The 15,029-nt window shown below is 53.5% G+C and overlaps 2 protein-coding genes across 11 annotated transcripts in view; one reads left to right on the forward strand and one right to left on the reverse strand.

Annotated features, from left to right (window-relative positions):
- D430042O09Rik (RIKEN cDNA D430042O09 gene) overlaps positions 1 to 4,914 on the forward strand; it is a 166,941-nt gene extending 162,027 nt beyond the window's left edge. For 4 of the 7 annotated variants that reach the window (XM_030242515.1, XM_011241771.3, XM_006507718.2 and 1 more), the window contains 5 exons: positions 762 to 901; positions 2,270 to 2,371; positions 2,806 to 2,966; positions 3,051 to 3,139; positions 3,566 to 4,912. In XM_030242515.1, the coding sequence (XP_030098375.1) occupies positions 762 to 901; positions 2,270 to 2,371; positions 2,806 to 2,966; positions 3,051 to 3,139; positions 3,566 to 3,624 (551 nt within the window). In that variant the 3' untranslated portion in view covers positions 3,625 to 4,912. Of the gene's footprint in view, positions 1 to 761; positions 902 to 2,269; positions 2,372 to 2,805; positions 2,967 to 3,050; positions 3,140 to 3,565 lie in introns of all 7 variants that reach the window. The other 3 variants (NM_001081022.2, NM_001358287.1, XM_017322207.1) reach the window with 1 other exon arrangement.
- A 3,616-nt stretch (positions 4,915 to 8,530) lies between these two features.
- Positions 8,531 to 15,029, reverse strand: part of Gsg1l (GSG1-like) — a 204,346-nt gene continuing 197,847 nt past the window's right edge. For 2 of the 4 annotated variants that reach the window (XM_030242625.1, XM_030242626.1), the window contains exon 8: positions 8,531 to 11,357. In XM_030242625.1, the coding sequence (XP_030098485.1) occupies positions 11,260 to 11,357 (98 nt within the window). In that variant the 3' untranslated portion in view covers positions 8,531 to 11,259. The remainder of the gene's footprint in view (positions 11,358 to 15,029) is intronic. The other 2 variants (NM_001358885.1, NM_001101488.1) reach the window with 1 other exon arrangement.

Raw genomic sequence — 15,029 nt, forward strand, 5'->3', positions numbered from 1 at the left:
AAGCTCTGAAGTCTCTGCCTGTCTTCTGTGTCACCTGCTTATCATCAGCATCCTTGAGCATGTGATCTCTAGATCTTCAGGTAGAGAAAGGCATGGCCCCAGAGCATTCTGTGAGTGCCTGGAGTCTCTGGAACTATTGTCTTCCTCATAACTTAGTGAATGAATGACTCCTGGAACTAAAAGGTCCACTGACATCACCAAGAGGGCTCATAGCCACTATCCTCTGAGGCTCTCCTGTCCATCTTAGAGACATATTTGCTTCATTTCAGGTGAGGTGACAAGATCAGTGGGGTCCAATGGCTTGCCTGTCATGGTGACAGAGCAGGACCCAGACTCTGCGCGTGCATGTTGAGGTCTCTTCTCTAGTCAGCTCCTGTTGGGGCGGGGCGGCAGACTTGACAAGGTCATGACCTGCCAGAGTCACACCTGCCTGCCCAAGTTGGGTGCAACCCGTGCTTCAGAGCAGTGGCAGCACCATCACCTCTCTCTGTGCTTCTGCAAAGCCCTTATGTCCAGCTAGCTCACCTGTGGGCCTCTGACTTTGAACTTGACCCCTTAGCCCCACATAGATGTGTCTCCTTGGCCACAACCCCATTTTCTTAGAATGCATTTATTTTCACTGTCATTTCCCAGACTGCTAAAGTATAGGGCACCAGCCCAGCATCTCCTGACACACACTGCTGACAGCTTAACACACTTGAGGGTAACACACTGTGCACAGCATATGAGTTTGGGTTATGACAGCTTAACCTCCACCTCAGATATTGCTGCCTTCCCAGACAGTGTGAATGCGCTAGAGGGTGTTTGCGGGGATGTGAGAACCCCTGACAAGCTTATCGACCAAGTCAACGACACCAGCGATGGCAGGCACATGTGGTTGGCCCCCATCCTGCCTGGCCTGGTGGGTACCTGGCCCTGGGGTTGGACGGGCACCTGCCGTTGGGCCCAGTGACAGCTGAAACACTTGGGGACCATCAGAGAGGTACCAGCTGTGGCTAACAGCTGTGGGTATAGTCCTTCCAGGCTTACTGTCCATTCTCTCTCTGCATGGACTTTACCCAAAAAGGCACCAGACACCAGATGTGTGAGGGGCTCCAGGAACCCTGAAGTCAGGAGTCTCTGTACAGGTGCTGGAGGACAGGGATCCACTGGCCTCATGTGCATCTTGCTGCCTCTGTGTGTCAAGGCCCTCTTCAGCCCACTCCACCCTGGCATCCTTCATTTTCCCCCTCTCCTTGGCCTGTCTCTGCTCCTTACATCACTACCCACAGCCACAGTGTGGCCACCTTGCCCTCCCATAGCCCCAGTCGGCCATGCCATCCATCCTTACGCTGACTGCTTTTCCAGCTCTCAACCCTGCAGCAGGCCTGACCCACCATCCTGGAGAGCAGGCAGGGAGGTCGAGGAGAGGGTATGCCGTCAGCACCCTCCACCTCAGAGCCAGAGCCTGTTTTCAGAGCATGGTGGGATCCTGCCCTGCTTGTGTAACTGAGTATAAGATGGACATTTTCCACATGGAGGAGGGAACAACTCTCATAGACCCCAGGGCTAACTCCTCAGGCGGGTCGGTCCCCTGTTACAAAGGGTTACACCGTCCTGAGGCCCTCAGACCCCAGCCTAAAGCAGGAGTTCACTGCTGTCCTCTGGCTGCTGCCACTCTCCTAGTGGAAGGCTAAGGGTCTGAGCAGAAAGACTCCACCCAGCCAGCACTGTTTGCAGGCCACTGCATGCTGCAGGCTGGGCCCATTCACACTTAGTTCTTTATTTGCCTTCCAAGTGGCCCCCTTGTGATGTTGAGGCTGCTGCTAATCTGGGGCTGAGTGCTAGTTACTCTGTAATTCCCCAGCAGTCATGGGCTAGAAGAAGCCATGGTTCTGGTCACAGGACTCCAGCTTTTTCTCTGTGACCCTGGGAAAGGACAAATGAGTCGGCCAGGGAAGCAGCTCCTGGCCTCTGCAGGTGGGAACTGTCCCTGGGTTTGACCTGAGGCAGGGCTGCTCTCAATTCTCCACCAGTATTTAAATGAGGGCCACAGCGGCAGGAGGCAGCAGGCCCTCCCAGAGCCAGCTCAGCAGTTTATTCTAAACGCAACTACACGTGACTTGACTCAAAATGGGCTCTGAGGAGAAGAGAAGCCACAGAACTCCAGGCTTCCCACATGCAGAGTGCTGCGGCTGGCACCTGGGGCCCAGCTCCCTGCCCCGATGTCTGGCCCTGCCCACAGCTGTTTCCAAACACAGCCGCTTTAATTAGCCTTGCTCTCTGACAGGTGAACCGAGTGTATGTCATTTTCGACCTGCCCACCACTGTGTCAATGATCAAACTGTGGAATTACACGAAAACGCCTCAACGAGGAGTGAAGGAGTTTGGCGTGAGTCCTCACTAGCTGGTGTGGGAGATCTTGTGCTTGCTGGAAATTAGGCTGGCCAGTTATCATTGCTGCAGTTTGGTCTCTATCCCCAGTCAGAACCTTGAGCAGGGAAATGGCCTGGAAATGATCCAAAGCAACCCCTGAACTTGGCCCTGGCCTTGGTGTTGCTTTCAGGGCTCCCTCTAGAATCACATGGCCTTGGAAAATGACTGGGTGGTCAGGTGGAGAGAGCAGAAGTTGTGGGGGCTGCAGACTCAGTCTGCCTCCGTCTCTACACTTGGTCACCCAGTGCTGGGAAAGTCCCGGAGCCTCAACTTCCCAGTCTGCAGCCCAAGCTGCCCACACTTCAGAGGAGCTTGGGGTTGGGGCGCGTGTGGGAGGCGGGGCGCGTGCGGGGGGCGGGGCTCACTGGGGCGGGGCCCACTCTGTCTCAGCTGCTGGTGGATGACCTGCTTGTGTACAACGGCATCCTTGCCATGGTGAGCCACCTGGTTGGGGGCATCCTGCCCACGTGTGAGCCTACCGTGCCCCACCACACCATCCTTTTTGCTGAGGACACTGACTTCTGTCACCAGGAGAAACACGCCATCATCAGGTATGCCCCTGACCAGCCCTAATGAAGATGGATGGCAGGGATGTGGTCTGGAGGCTGATGAGCCTTCTGTCTTCCCTCTTGTAGTAAGCCGGAGGAAGACCAGGACATACAAATGATGAATGAAAACCAGGTCATCACTACCTCGAGGAGGAAGCCAGGCACTGCTGACCCAGGTGGGTGATGTCTCTGCCCTGGGCATCCCTGTCAGAGGCTTGGTCTAGGTGGAGAGGAAGCTGAGTGCACTGGCCTTGCCCTGCCTACCTAAACCTCTTTCCCTTCACTCTTGTCCCAGAGCGACAAGCAGCTTCTGGCTACAGGCTTCCCTGTGGCCAGGAGAGAAGGCAAGGCACCCTGTGGGGACACCAAGTGGAGGGCTCCCTGGGCCAGGTAGCATGTGAGCTGAGTCCTAAAGGACATCTGGTAATATAGGCAAAGGCCCTGGGGATGGCATGATAGAGCCCACTTAATGCATGAGATAGGTTAGGCAGGGTGCTCAGAGCTTAGGCTAGCCAGGTCTCTGCCTATCTGAATGGCCAGCCAGGTATATAGTTGTTCTCAAGGGCAGTGTAACTCATACTTCCTGTGCCCCGTTTCCACAGCCTTACGCCCTAAAACCTGCATACGTGAGAAGGAGACCTCAAGGCGTTGGCGGTGCTGACTGGAGCAGGAGGGAGAGCCTCTTCGAGCTGGCTAGGCTCTATCACCAGCCCTGAACAGTACCCATGTCCTTCACACTTCAGGGTTGGCCAGCTGGGACCCCAAGGGCTGGAAGAGCATGGAGGGACAAGGGACTTGAATCACAGCCCCAGGAGCTATAGGGGTCAGATGAAAGGGTCAAGAACAGGATAGCTGTCTCCTGCCACATGGGGCTAGCTGCTGGGAGCCAGGGATACCTGATTCCTCTCTGTGCCTCCCCTGTGAGGTCTATAAGAGCAGGGCCTCTGGCATCCAAGTCCTAGGCAGCCCCTGACCCAGGCTCAGATCTCAGTACCATGACCATGGAGCCCATGGTCCTCCACTACACAGCCCTCCTCACTAAGGGCAACGGAGCTGCAGAGAGGCCACTGCTGAGGAGCCAGCTGCTCCTCCTCTATCCAGTGCCTTTGGAGGCCTGATGGGGTGAGTCCTAGGTAGCCTCTGTCCTCTGTTCAAACCTGATTCAGGATGGGTCAAGGGCATGTGTCCTGCTGAGGAGAGGAAGTGAGCTGCAGTGAGTGCTGAAACCTGCCCTTAGCCCCTATATCACACACACACACACACACACACCCCTACCTGCAAGTCAGAGCTGGGAGGGCCTAGGCTCAGCCCTACCTCTTCGCCCTGCAGTCCAGAGCCCCATACCTGTGTGTACATCTATGGAACAAGCTCAGATCAGCAACCTAATCAGTCTCCCAGTAGTTGGTAATTTCTGGTTCCAAATATTAATCTGTTATTTTCCTGGCTCGGGGCCCAGTGGGGCGGTGCCATGGTGCCGAACTCAGTACATTCTGATACTACCAAGAAACACAAGCGCTTTTAAGCAGCAACACCCAGCAGCTGTACAGATGTTTTAATTCGGAGCCAGCTGACATGCAGATAGGATTGCTTCTCTGATGAGAATCCATCATCTCTGTAGCCTCTAGGGCCCCCTCCCCACCCCTGGCTTCTCCAATCCCAGATGAGCCGCACACCTCCCAGGAGAGCCATCAAACCAACTCTGCGGAGGAAGCCAGGGCCTCTGCTCTAACAGGAGTCCAGCTTCTCCTGGGGGTGGGGCGGGGGGGGGGAGCGCAGGTAGATTTTTCTGGAGCACCCAAGACTGACCTTGATGTGCTCCTCCAAATACTTGGTCGGTGTTTATAAGCATATGCTCCATGCACTCTCAGAGGGAAGGCACTGGCAGAAGCATTAACTCTCAAACAAATGTCTATTTTTCTTACAAAATCAATAAAAGATGTTATTAAGAATAGAGTGTGGTACACTGGATGTTGTCAGCCAGGGGAAGCCCGTGTTGTCCATCCCAAAGCCAGGGTACATTTGAAGCTTGCTGAACATTCAGGACGTGGCCCCTCTGAACTGAGCCTGCATTGCCTGCAGGTGGGAACGTGCCCTTAGACTCCTCTTCTTCCTGGAATCCACCTGCCACCATGTAAACAGACACCTTAAACCATTTCATCCATGTTACATATAAAGTGCCTGGCTGTGAGAGAGGCTGGCAGTAGAAATGGCCAGGGTGATGTTCTCCAGATGTCCCCGTGGCTCCTTCTGATGGCTTTCATGTCCTTCACAGCCAAGAGGTCAAGGCAGGGAGCTCATGTGAAGGATCAGAGCTATAGCAACAGTGTTCATAGGGAGGCCCCAGCCTGAGGACCTGCACAGGCCAGGGAGCTTGTACAAGCCCAGGGCTGTGTCCCGAATCACAGGTGTTGCATGCTCCTAACACCACGCACGTGTGGGCTCTAGGCCTCTCTGGAAACTGGTTGGCCCTCAGCCCCAGCATAAGGGCAGCTCTTGGAGCCTTATTTCATTGTAACAACAACAATTGCAATAGGAGCCAGCTTATCTGAGGCCCTCCTCCAGGCAATGTGGGTGATGGGCACAGGCCGCACTTGCTGTAGCTGCCCTCGCCTCCCCTCAGCACATTGCATGCAGTGCAATGGTTCTAGAGCCGGCAGACCTGAGTTCTAGTACAGGTGCACCATCCTCTATTCCCCAACCCAAGGCACCCTCTCCTGGGCTCCCCCTGCTGTGTTATCTCAGTGGAGTCTGGGCTCTGACCCAGGCTATCCTACCCAGACTGCACAGCAGCAGTACCTACTTCAGAGAGTTGCCCCTGTGTGCAGACCTTGGGTCTCATGGTGCATCGATCCAGGAGGCATTCAGCTAAGCCTCCTAGCGACTATCATTTCATTATGCACAGACTTGGAAGCAGGATGCAGGGATCCTGGGGCTGTATGACACTGACAGAGATTCTGTCAGGGCAACAAGCCATCCATCCTCCTGCCTGCTGCCCCTCTGTGTTCAGCTTCAGTTGACGGCTCCAAACGCTTCTCATAGCCGTCAATGGGACGGAGAGCCATGCCCACCCTATACTCCACTCCTACCCATGTCTTTTGTGGCAGGCTCTTTTCTATCAGTTCTGAGACTCTTCACCCAGCTTGCTCCCTCCTCAGCAAGGGAAGGTGGGAGGCACAACCCCAGGGTAGTCCTGTCCCCAGCTTGGCCTCTCCCTCTCTCAGACCCCTCTACCCCCACTTCTTCCTAGTCTCCCAGCTCAGCCAGACCCATAGGCAGCAGCAGGCCACCGTCCTCCAGGAAAGCAAAGATGACAGTATGGGAGCTCGGTGGACAGTAGTCCAAGAAGGACTGGCCAGGGGACAGGAGCTGTGCAGCTCTGGGGACAGGCAAAGCCCGGCAGTGACTTCCTGTCTGTCTACAGTGGAATCCTCAATGCAGAAGACTGGCTTTTCCTCATGGCAGTGACTACCACTGCTCTGAGCGCTACACACAGTGGCCGGGGTAGAGCTAGCTATCCAGCAGTTGTGGGTTTCTTAGTTTCTGTTGCTGTGATGAGACATCATGACCAAAAGCAGCTTGTGAAGGAAAGGGCTTATTTAGCCAACATCCAGAGTCACAGGCCATTGAGAGAAGCCAAGGCAAGAACTCCAACTGGGCAGGAACCTGGAGACAGGAACTGATGGAGAGGCCGCGGAGGAGTGCTGTTTGGTTCCTCATGGCTTGCTCGCCTGCTTTCTTATACAATTAGTACCACCTGTCCAGGGGTAGTACTGCTTACTCATAATGGGCAGAGCCCTTGTGCAACAATCACTATAGACTTGCCTACACTCTCATGAAGGCAATTTCTCAATTTAGGTTCCCTCCCTTCAGATGACGGTAGCTTGTACCAAGTTGACAGACTAGTCAGCACAAGGGTACCCAGAGCCAGAGCACCAGCCCACACACCATCCAGATTCTGATTTGCATAGAGGTAGGGGACACCCTTCCCTATCCTTCAATCCCGACCTCTGTGGCCTCCAGTGTCCGCCTGTCCAGAATCCCGTCCAGAGCAAGCCTGCAGCAAGGCCAGCTGCCAGGCACCCTCCCAACCACCCCTCCTCTGAGCTCTCTGACTCTAATGCCTAGGCCACTACCTCCCCCAAGACCTGATGCAGTCCCTCAGTTTACCCTGTCCTCAGGCTCACACAGACAAAAGGAAACCTCAGCACAGCAGCATGTGCTGACCCTACCTGTCCAAAAGACCCCATCAATGTCTGCCATCCCTCATGAGAACCCCAATCTGTGCCATAGTCCTGGGGTCTCCCACATCACATCCCAGAAGTCTGCTCAGGGGCAGCCTGCCCTTACTCCAAGCTCCAAGCACTAGGTTCCACTGCAGCACCGTGGGGGTGACTCTCAACCCCAGGACTTTTGCATGGGCTGTGTGTATAACACACACTTTACCTAGTGTCTCCTGCCTCATACTTCAGCGAGGGCTTCAATGGCTCCGTATAGTTTCCACCTGGCTCTCCTCGCTCTTTGAAGTGGCTTTCTTATTGTTAGGGATGACATGGGTAACCTCCTGCCCTAGTATGTTTCTCCATCTTGTTTCCTTGAGGCAGCTCTGTATACAGCTATGATCTGTATGTGTGTGTCCTCTGGTCTCCGGGTGACTTGTTTTCAGACAGGGTCAGACACCGAGGCAGGGCAGGATTCCCACCTAGGCCTGTCCAAGTGCACACGAGGATGCTTCGTGCAGCCCTCCTCTGTAGCAGCGGCTCCTGCCAGCCTTCTCATCAGGCCTGGCAGCCAAGGCCCATGAATCAACCTGACATTTCCATTACCTGGGAGATGAGTATGTGACCAGGTCCTGGTGCAGTGGGGGCCGAGGGGTGGCAGGGTAACCACTCATCAAGGCCACAAACCAGGGAAGAAGTGGTGACTGGGACCTGCCCGTCAGCTGTGGCCAGGGAAAGACAGCCATGGGTCCCTCTGCACATGGAAAGAGGAGGTGACAGTCATGTGAGGTAAAGGCATCAGGGAGCCTGCAGGCTCTGCGAAGGCCCCCTGCTGAGGCCTGGGACTTGTGTCACATCCCCAGACCTGAACACTGAAACAGTCTACTTCCTAGCATGGCATCTGTGAATGTCAGTCTGGCCCAGGTCAGCTTCTGAAGATCAATGGCCACATGTGGTCCAGACCTGGGAAGAGTGACAGGCATGCACCAGCTCAGGGTGTAAAACAGAGCTGCTGAGCCCATGTAGCTTGGCCCTTGACTCCCAGGACTCTGGGTGGTTTGTAGCTCCTCCCAGACCAAGTGGCACTTCCCCGATTGTAGCTCCAGGCAGGAAGTACAGTGGCATTTGCTCCCAGGAGGAAGACAGCCCTCAAGAAGGCGACTGTAAGACCATGATGTCAGTAGTCTGGAGCTGCTTCCTCTTATCTGGCCAGCAGCCTTCCTGCTGTACTGGAAGACGGCTGGGTTCCAACTGCTTCCCAGGAGGACCTGATGTCTCATGGCTCCATGTCCACCCTCCCTCTCTTCTCTCCTGGCAATAACCCCCATTCCACTCACCCGCATAGCACAATCACAGACCACTTGCATGACTATTTATTTAGTATTTTTCTTTAAGCCAACTCTTTTTACTGAAATGCCTATTGTGGTTCATTCTACGCAGCAGTGCCTGCATCTGGAGCGTGGACACGCCCGTACACAGTTTTCTAATACACATTTACATAAACACAGCTATTAAAATAGATGGCAGTTTTGCAACTAAAATCATTTCTTAGACCTCCTGGGGCCCATGACCAACTTCACAGGGCCCCTGGATGACCATTAAGACCTACAAAGTTCCTGGTGGCAGGGTCAGATTCCAGACCAATGACCATGCTCAGGCCCCATCCCAGTGGCTCCCACTTGTGAAAGGCCAGTGCCACCACTCCACATACTGGTCTTCTGGTGCCCTCACAACTGTGCAGGACTCTGCCAGGTCAACTTTGTCTCCCCCAGAGTCACTAACTGTGTGAACACAGGTGCTCTCAGAATGACTGAGCACAGGCATGCCTGCATACAGAAGCACGGAGTCATCCTTTGCCCCTCGTGCCCTGCCTAACACAGGACAGTACTTTAAGCCCTCTCCTCCCATGCCAGTCCCTCCTCTTGGGCCCCTAAGTCAACTACCTGGCCCTCCATGGGCCTCATTCCTCACCTACAGCACTCTCCTCACACTTAGGGCCCTGCAAGGACATGGGAGTCCCGCCGTCATCATCTACTCTAGCCTGGAGCTGTGGTGACTTTCTAGACTACACACCTCACTTTGGCCTGTCCCACCCTGTCCAGAGCATCCATCTGTCCCCAGGATAAGCTACAGGTCTCCAATGAAGCTTTGAGTCCTCTCTGCAATCTGGTTCCACCCCCACAGACCTCCAATCCCTCCGTGGACCATTTGAAAGCCCTCTCCTGTCCTGTCCTTCCTTGCACAACCTGACATCGGCGAGATGGCTTGGATTATCATTTCCTTGATCGCCGATCCTTCAGGTGGTCTCCGACAGGCACTGCCTCAGCTCCATGGCCCCAACTCTCCTCGATGACATGATGGCAGGGTGCTTTCCATGGTCTAGACTCTGCTGTTCCCTGTGCTCACAGGCACCAGTCTCTGTCACCACCGGCCCCACCCCCAGCAGCTGTAAGAGGTAGGTACAGTGAAGAGTCCCATCTACAGGGTAAGGCCACCGGGGCTGAGGAGACAGGATCTGATGCTAGGCAGTCTGACTCCAGAGCAGGTACCACACCCAGCACTAATACACTGAGCTGTCACCTCCCATTCTATCCCTTGTCTGCTTCACTGGAAGTGTCAGTGTTCCATCTCAAGAGCCTGCCACACTGTGTGGCACACAGTAGGGGCACAATAGATGACACCTGTATGCAGACAGATGCACAGATAGATAGCTGGATGATGAAAATGTCTCAAGCACAGATGGGTGGATGGATGATTGACAAGGGGAGGAATGACAGTGATCAATGGATAATGGGTGGCTGAATCATGGGTGAATGGATAATTGAGGGTTGGTGGATGGATGGATGGATGCTGGCTGGCTGGCTGGATAGATGGATGGTTGGATAGGTGATGAGTGGCTACAAACTGCTGAATTGGTGAAGGATTAGATGGATGAACCACATGTGGATGGATGGATGGATGGATGGATGGATGGATGGATAGATGGATGGATGGATGGATGGATGTTGGTTAAATGGTCATGACACATGGATGGGCAGGATGATGGATGATGGGTGAGTGGATGGTGAATGGATGGATCATGGTTGGATGAATGGATGCACAGATCAGTGGCGGTAGATGATGGTGGCCAAATGTTGGCTAAATGGCTGGCTGGTGGGACCGTGAGTCATGGATGGGCAATGGGTGGATGAATGAAGAAGAGGACCACATTCTGCCTCGGTCTGCCAATCCTTCAGGGCAGGATTAGGCTCTTGGGAGACTAAACTTGGATCAAGTCTGGTTTAAACTCACAGTCCCACATGTCATCTCTAGTCTCAAGCAAGAAATTTCTCTCTCTGGACCCAAGCTCTCATAGTCAAGACAGGAATTGTTTTTCCTCCAGGCAACTGAGCCAGAGGTTTTCTGTAAAGAGGCCCTAGACACGGGGTAAAGGACCCTCAGAGTCAGGGTGGTGTCACATTGCTGAAGTTCCTAAACACATGTGCTGCTTCTAGCTCCTGGCCTTCCCCTCTTGCTCTGCCCACCTGTCTCTATCTTGATCTTCCCCAGGCTGGGCTGGACTCTAGCTGATCTCACTGCCCAGGGCTTATATCTCGGGTAAGGTAATGATGGGAGAGCCAGCCCATACATAACAAGAGAACAGATTCACCAAGCATTTATTGAGCCCCTGTTGTGTGCCTGCTCTGTGGCCCCTGCAGAGGCAGACACTGCCTCTCCCTCAATAAGCCCTGCTCCCTGTCCGCATAGGACCCTGCCCCTCTGGGCACCTGCTTGACTTTGTGGCTGGCTGTGGGGTGTCTAGCATCCAGTGGTCAATGCCCATGTTCTTCCTGGCTTTCCAGCTGGGTGGGGCTCTTAAGTGTGGTGGTGGCTGCTGTCTCCGAGTCTCTGTGCCACCTGGACAGTCCCTCAGGCCTGCTTGACCCACTTCTGGGGCCCGAGACCCAGGCAGTGGTGGCAGTCTAGGCCTGGTGTCTCCACGACAGGAGAGCTGAGTCCACAGCACAGAGACCAGGCTTCCGTGTCCTGTGGGAGGGGCGTGCCAATGATGGCAGGAAGGCCGGGGCGCTTGGGCCACTTCACACCCAGTGCCCCAGGACCCAGCACTGACGGTTTAGCTCTGCTGCCTCGTGAGCTGAGCTCCGTGGCCAGGAGTCTCCCATGTGTGGCTGGTGCCCTGAAAGAGACAAGGCAGATGCTGCTGACAGTGGCCTTCTTCCACCCATACAACCTTGACCTCTGGCCCAGCCTCAGCTTGCTTTTACCTGCTCCTGTCAAACCACTGTCCCACGGACTCACCAGCATATGGAAATGCAGCCAGTGCTCAGTGCCAGCCCACTCGCCCACAACCCAAACCCACTCATGCCCCTCCCACACACCCACCCCCCATTCCCCACAGACCATCACCCCATTCCACTCCACTTCATGCCCACCAGCCCTCTTCCTACCTACCTATCTGCCTGTAATCTAGGCTCTAATGCTTGCACTTACCCACCAACAGACAAGTTCACTGCCTTGTCTGCCCACCTACGTGTGTGTGTGTGTGTGTGTGTGTGTGTGTGTGTGTGCCCACAGGCTCAATAGCACATATCAGACTGACCACCCATCCCTAGTCACTCACCCTAATCAACATCCCTTAAGATCCCCTTCAACAGTTCTCCCAGCAGATTTACTGAGTCCTCTCTCCCCCACTTACCAGCCCCTCACCCTACCATCTCTTAGCCTTTCCATCCACCTCAGAGCCAGGCTCCTCACGCACCTAGGTTTTATGCCCCATCCCAATAGTGAGTATGTATCAGTGAACCCAAGGTGACCTTGAGTATGTTGTCCCCACCCAACACTGCCCACTGCCCTGCTCTTAAGAGACCTGGCAAGCTGAGAACATAAAGGCCCTCCCTGTCCCACACTCTCCCTCCTGTACCCCATTAGTTCTTGGATCTACCCCATCTTCCCTCAGGTATCCTCAAAGTTTCTCTGATATGCCTAAACCAATCCTGTCACTCGTTGGGGACCACTTTAAGTGTCCCAACACTTGCTGTCCAGTGGAGCTTTCTAGACTTAGTGCGTACCACCTCCTGATGGGGAGCCTGCCTGTCTCACCTGCCAGACCAAAATACTGTCTCCCTATAACACAAGAAGGGCAGAGGCCAACCACAGATCAGCAGCTGGGCCAGCATGGCAGCCACACGGAGCTAGGTGGGTCAACACTTCCTGATTCCAACCTTCTCCACCGAGAGACATTGTACTCTGAGCTCCAGTGACTACGACATCCGTTAGGGTCAGACAGCTCAGAGAGAACCCCTCAGGATGAGATTCTGAGCATACCACTGGCACTTGCATACCTCTCATGACAGAGAGCTCACTGCCCCTCTGTCCCCATGGGACCAGCCACTAAGAACGGCTCACTGGATGCAGAAGTTGGGAGATGCACAAGATGTGTGTCATTTTGTTCTTTTGGCTTTTCTCCCCTTCTGTTTTTAATATTCTTTAATGGTAGTGCTTTGTACATTTTGCTGTATTTTTAAAGGAATGAAAAACATTTTGCAAACATTCTGGAATCATTTGGCCTTGGGGGAGGAACATTTGTTTTGGCCCCGGCTACCAAAACAGTTGCAGTCTTTGGATGAGCTTGTTGCTGAAATAAAGGTGTTTGAGTCCCCCCTCCCCTTAATGAGAAGCAAATATTTGGTGCATAGAAAGGTTTGACTTATTTTTCTAAATGAATATTTAGAAATGACTGTAGTTGCTCTCACAGGAGCCAGTAGGCAAAACTGCAAAAAGGAACAGAGAAAGTGTGTGTGTGTGTGTGTGTGTGTGTGTGTGCATGAGTGCGTGTGTGTTAAGGATAATCAGGCAGAATATATCTTACTCCTAGAGATAAAATGAGGCTTTCTGACCCCTTGCTCTGGGGTCAGACTGGGGCTCCCTTCACAGACTGGGGCTCCCCCCCTCCTAGAAGGTATTCAGGTCTGAGGTCCCTTGGAATTATGTCCCATCAGCCCCATAAGGCCCTCCACCCACCACCTTCTCTCCTGGCCTCTTCATGGAGGCCGTCATCAGCCAGAGAGGCCTTGTGCTCGGATTCAGGATCCAGCTCAGCCCTGCACATGTCACAAGTGGGGACAGAACCAGCCTGCTCCCCGCCAACCGACATTTACCACAGGGAACCTGAGTTCAGATCTTCCAGAAGGTTCAAAGACACTGAAATCTGGGGTTTCAAAATAAAACCATCCAGCTTTAATTAATGAGAACTGCAGTTTGTAAAATATGTTCAGCGACAGTATAGGCCACAAAGCCTGACTTGACCCAAGGGAGGCCACCTGTGCTGCCTGACTGTTTTCCAGCCTGTCTTTGTGGACTCTGTCCTGTAGTTCACATACCCTGTCCCCCAGCTAGAAATACCCTCTGAGGTAACTCTATCCTACCCACTACTCCCCACCCCCATCTTTCCTGTACTCTCCTGGGAAACAGTGAACTCTCCCTGATCCTGCCCCCATCCCGGAGCTCCTGCCTTCAGAGCAACTTACCTGGGGTGGGACCATCTGCATGCCCAGATGGGAGCCCATAGCCCACTCCACTTTGCCTGGTCCAAGCAAGTCCTAAGCTGCTATTTTCTTAAGAAATGAAGCCAAGAAGAGGTAATGGAGGCTGCTAAACTTGGGGTGATCTCCCACCACTCTATCCTACCTGTGTGTACAGTACAGCTGTCCTCCACCTCCGTCTTCTGGCAATGGCTAAGGGGGTAAAACTATACTTCGATTCAACTCTGTGCTCTGTCACACACAAGCTATGTGACGTGTGTGTGGAAGGGTGCATGTGTATGTGTATTCACATGTGGGAGATGTGTGTGGGAAGTATGTGTACATGTGTATTCACATGTGGGAGATGTGTGTGGGTGGGTGGGTACAGAAACATGAGTGTATGTGTGTGTGTGTGTGTGTGTGTGTATGTGTGTGCCCGTGTGTATGTGTGTGTTATATGTGAGTGTACATACTTGAGTGTGGGCATGTGTGTCTCTCATGGAGCTTGGAGCTCACCAGTTCTACACTGGCAGCCAGTGAGTCCAGAGTTTTTTCTCCAGTCCTTGCCCAGTACTGAGTTCACAAGCACACCCCAGATGTGGAGTTTTCTTTTTTTTTTTTTTTAACCAGGGTGCTGGGTACCCACCGTAGGCGTTATGTTTATATGGCGAGTACTTTGCCAGCTGAGCCATCCTCTTGGCCCCATGCACGAGTTTAAAGCTGTGTGGCTTTTGTCAGGCAGCCTCACCTCTTTGAGCCTGAGCAGATAGAGGTCAGGAGTCAGAAAGCCCAGCTGGCCCCTGCCCTGAGGCCCCTTAGCACCTGGTCTCTGGACAATGACAAAATAACAAAGTGCAAATGTTCAATAGGACTGGGCTCAGCACCTCTCTCCACAGATGGGGAAACACAGGTTCATAGTCGGAAAGAAATTGGCTCAAGCCCCCCTGGGAGGGCGGGTAACATGGAGCTTTAATTTCCCCTTAGACCCTCCCTCCCCTAAGCTTAGAGAGCCTTGATGTGTGCAAGGCTCTAGAAAGATGATTTTTCATTACTTTCAATTGTCTTCCTTATTGTTTGCTTTTGAGACAGGGTCTCACTGTGCTGAGAGGCCAGCTTCAACCTTATGATCCTCCTGCCTCAGCCTCCTGAGTGTTGGGTTACAGGCCTGCCCCATCACACCCAGACCTTTTTTTTTTTTTTTTTTTGAAATAGATATCAAACCATGAACACGCATAATATCTGCCCAGCTCTAGCCAAAGGGCCCGGTCCGTCTGTGACACTACAATGCTCTAGATGGCCCAACATCAGTGTGGCTCCTAATTCTCCAT

This window comes from Mus musculus, chromosome 7 (assembly GCF_000001635.26).
Source record: "Mus musculus strain C57BL/6J chromosome 7, GRCm38.p6 C57BL/6J".
Lineage (NCBI taxonomy): Eukaryota > Metazoa > Chordata > Mammalia > Rodentia > Muridae > Mus > Mus musculus.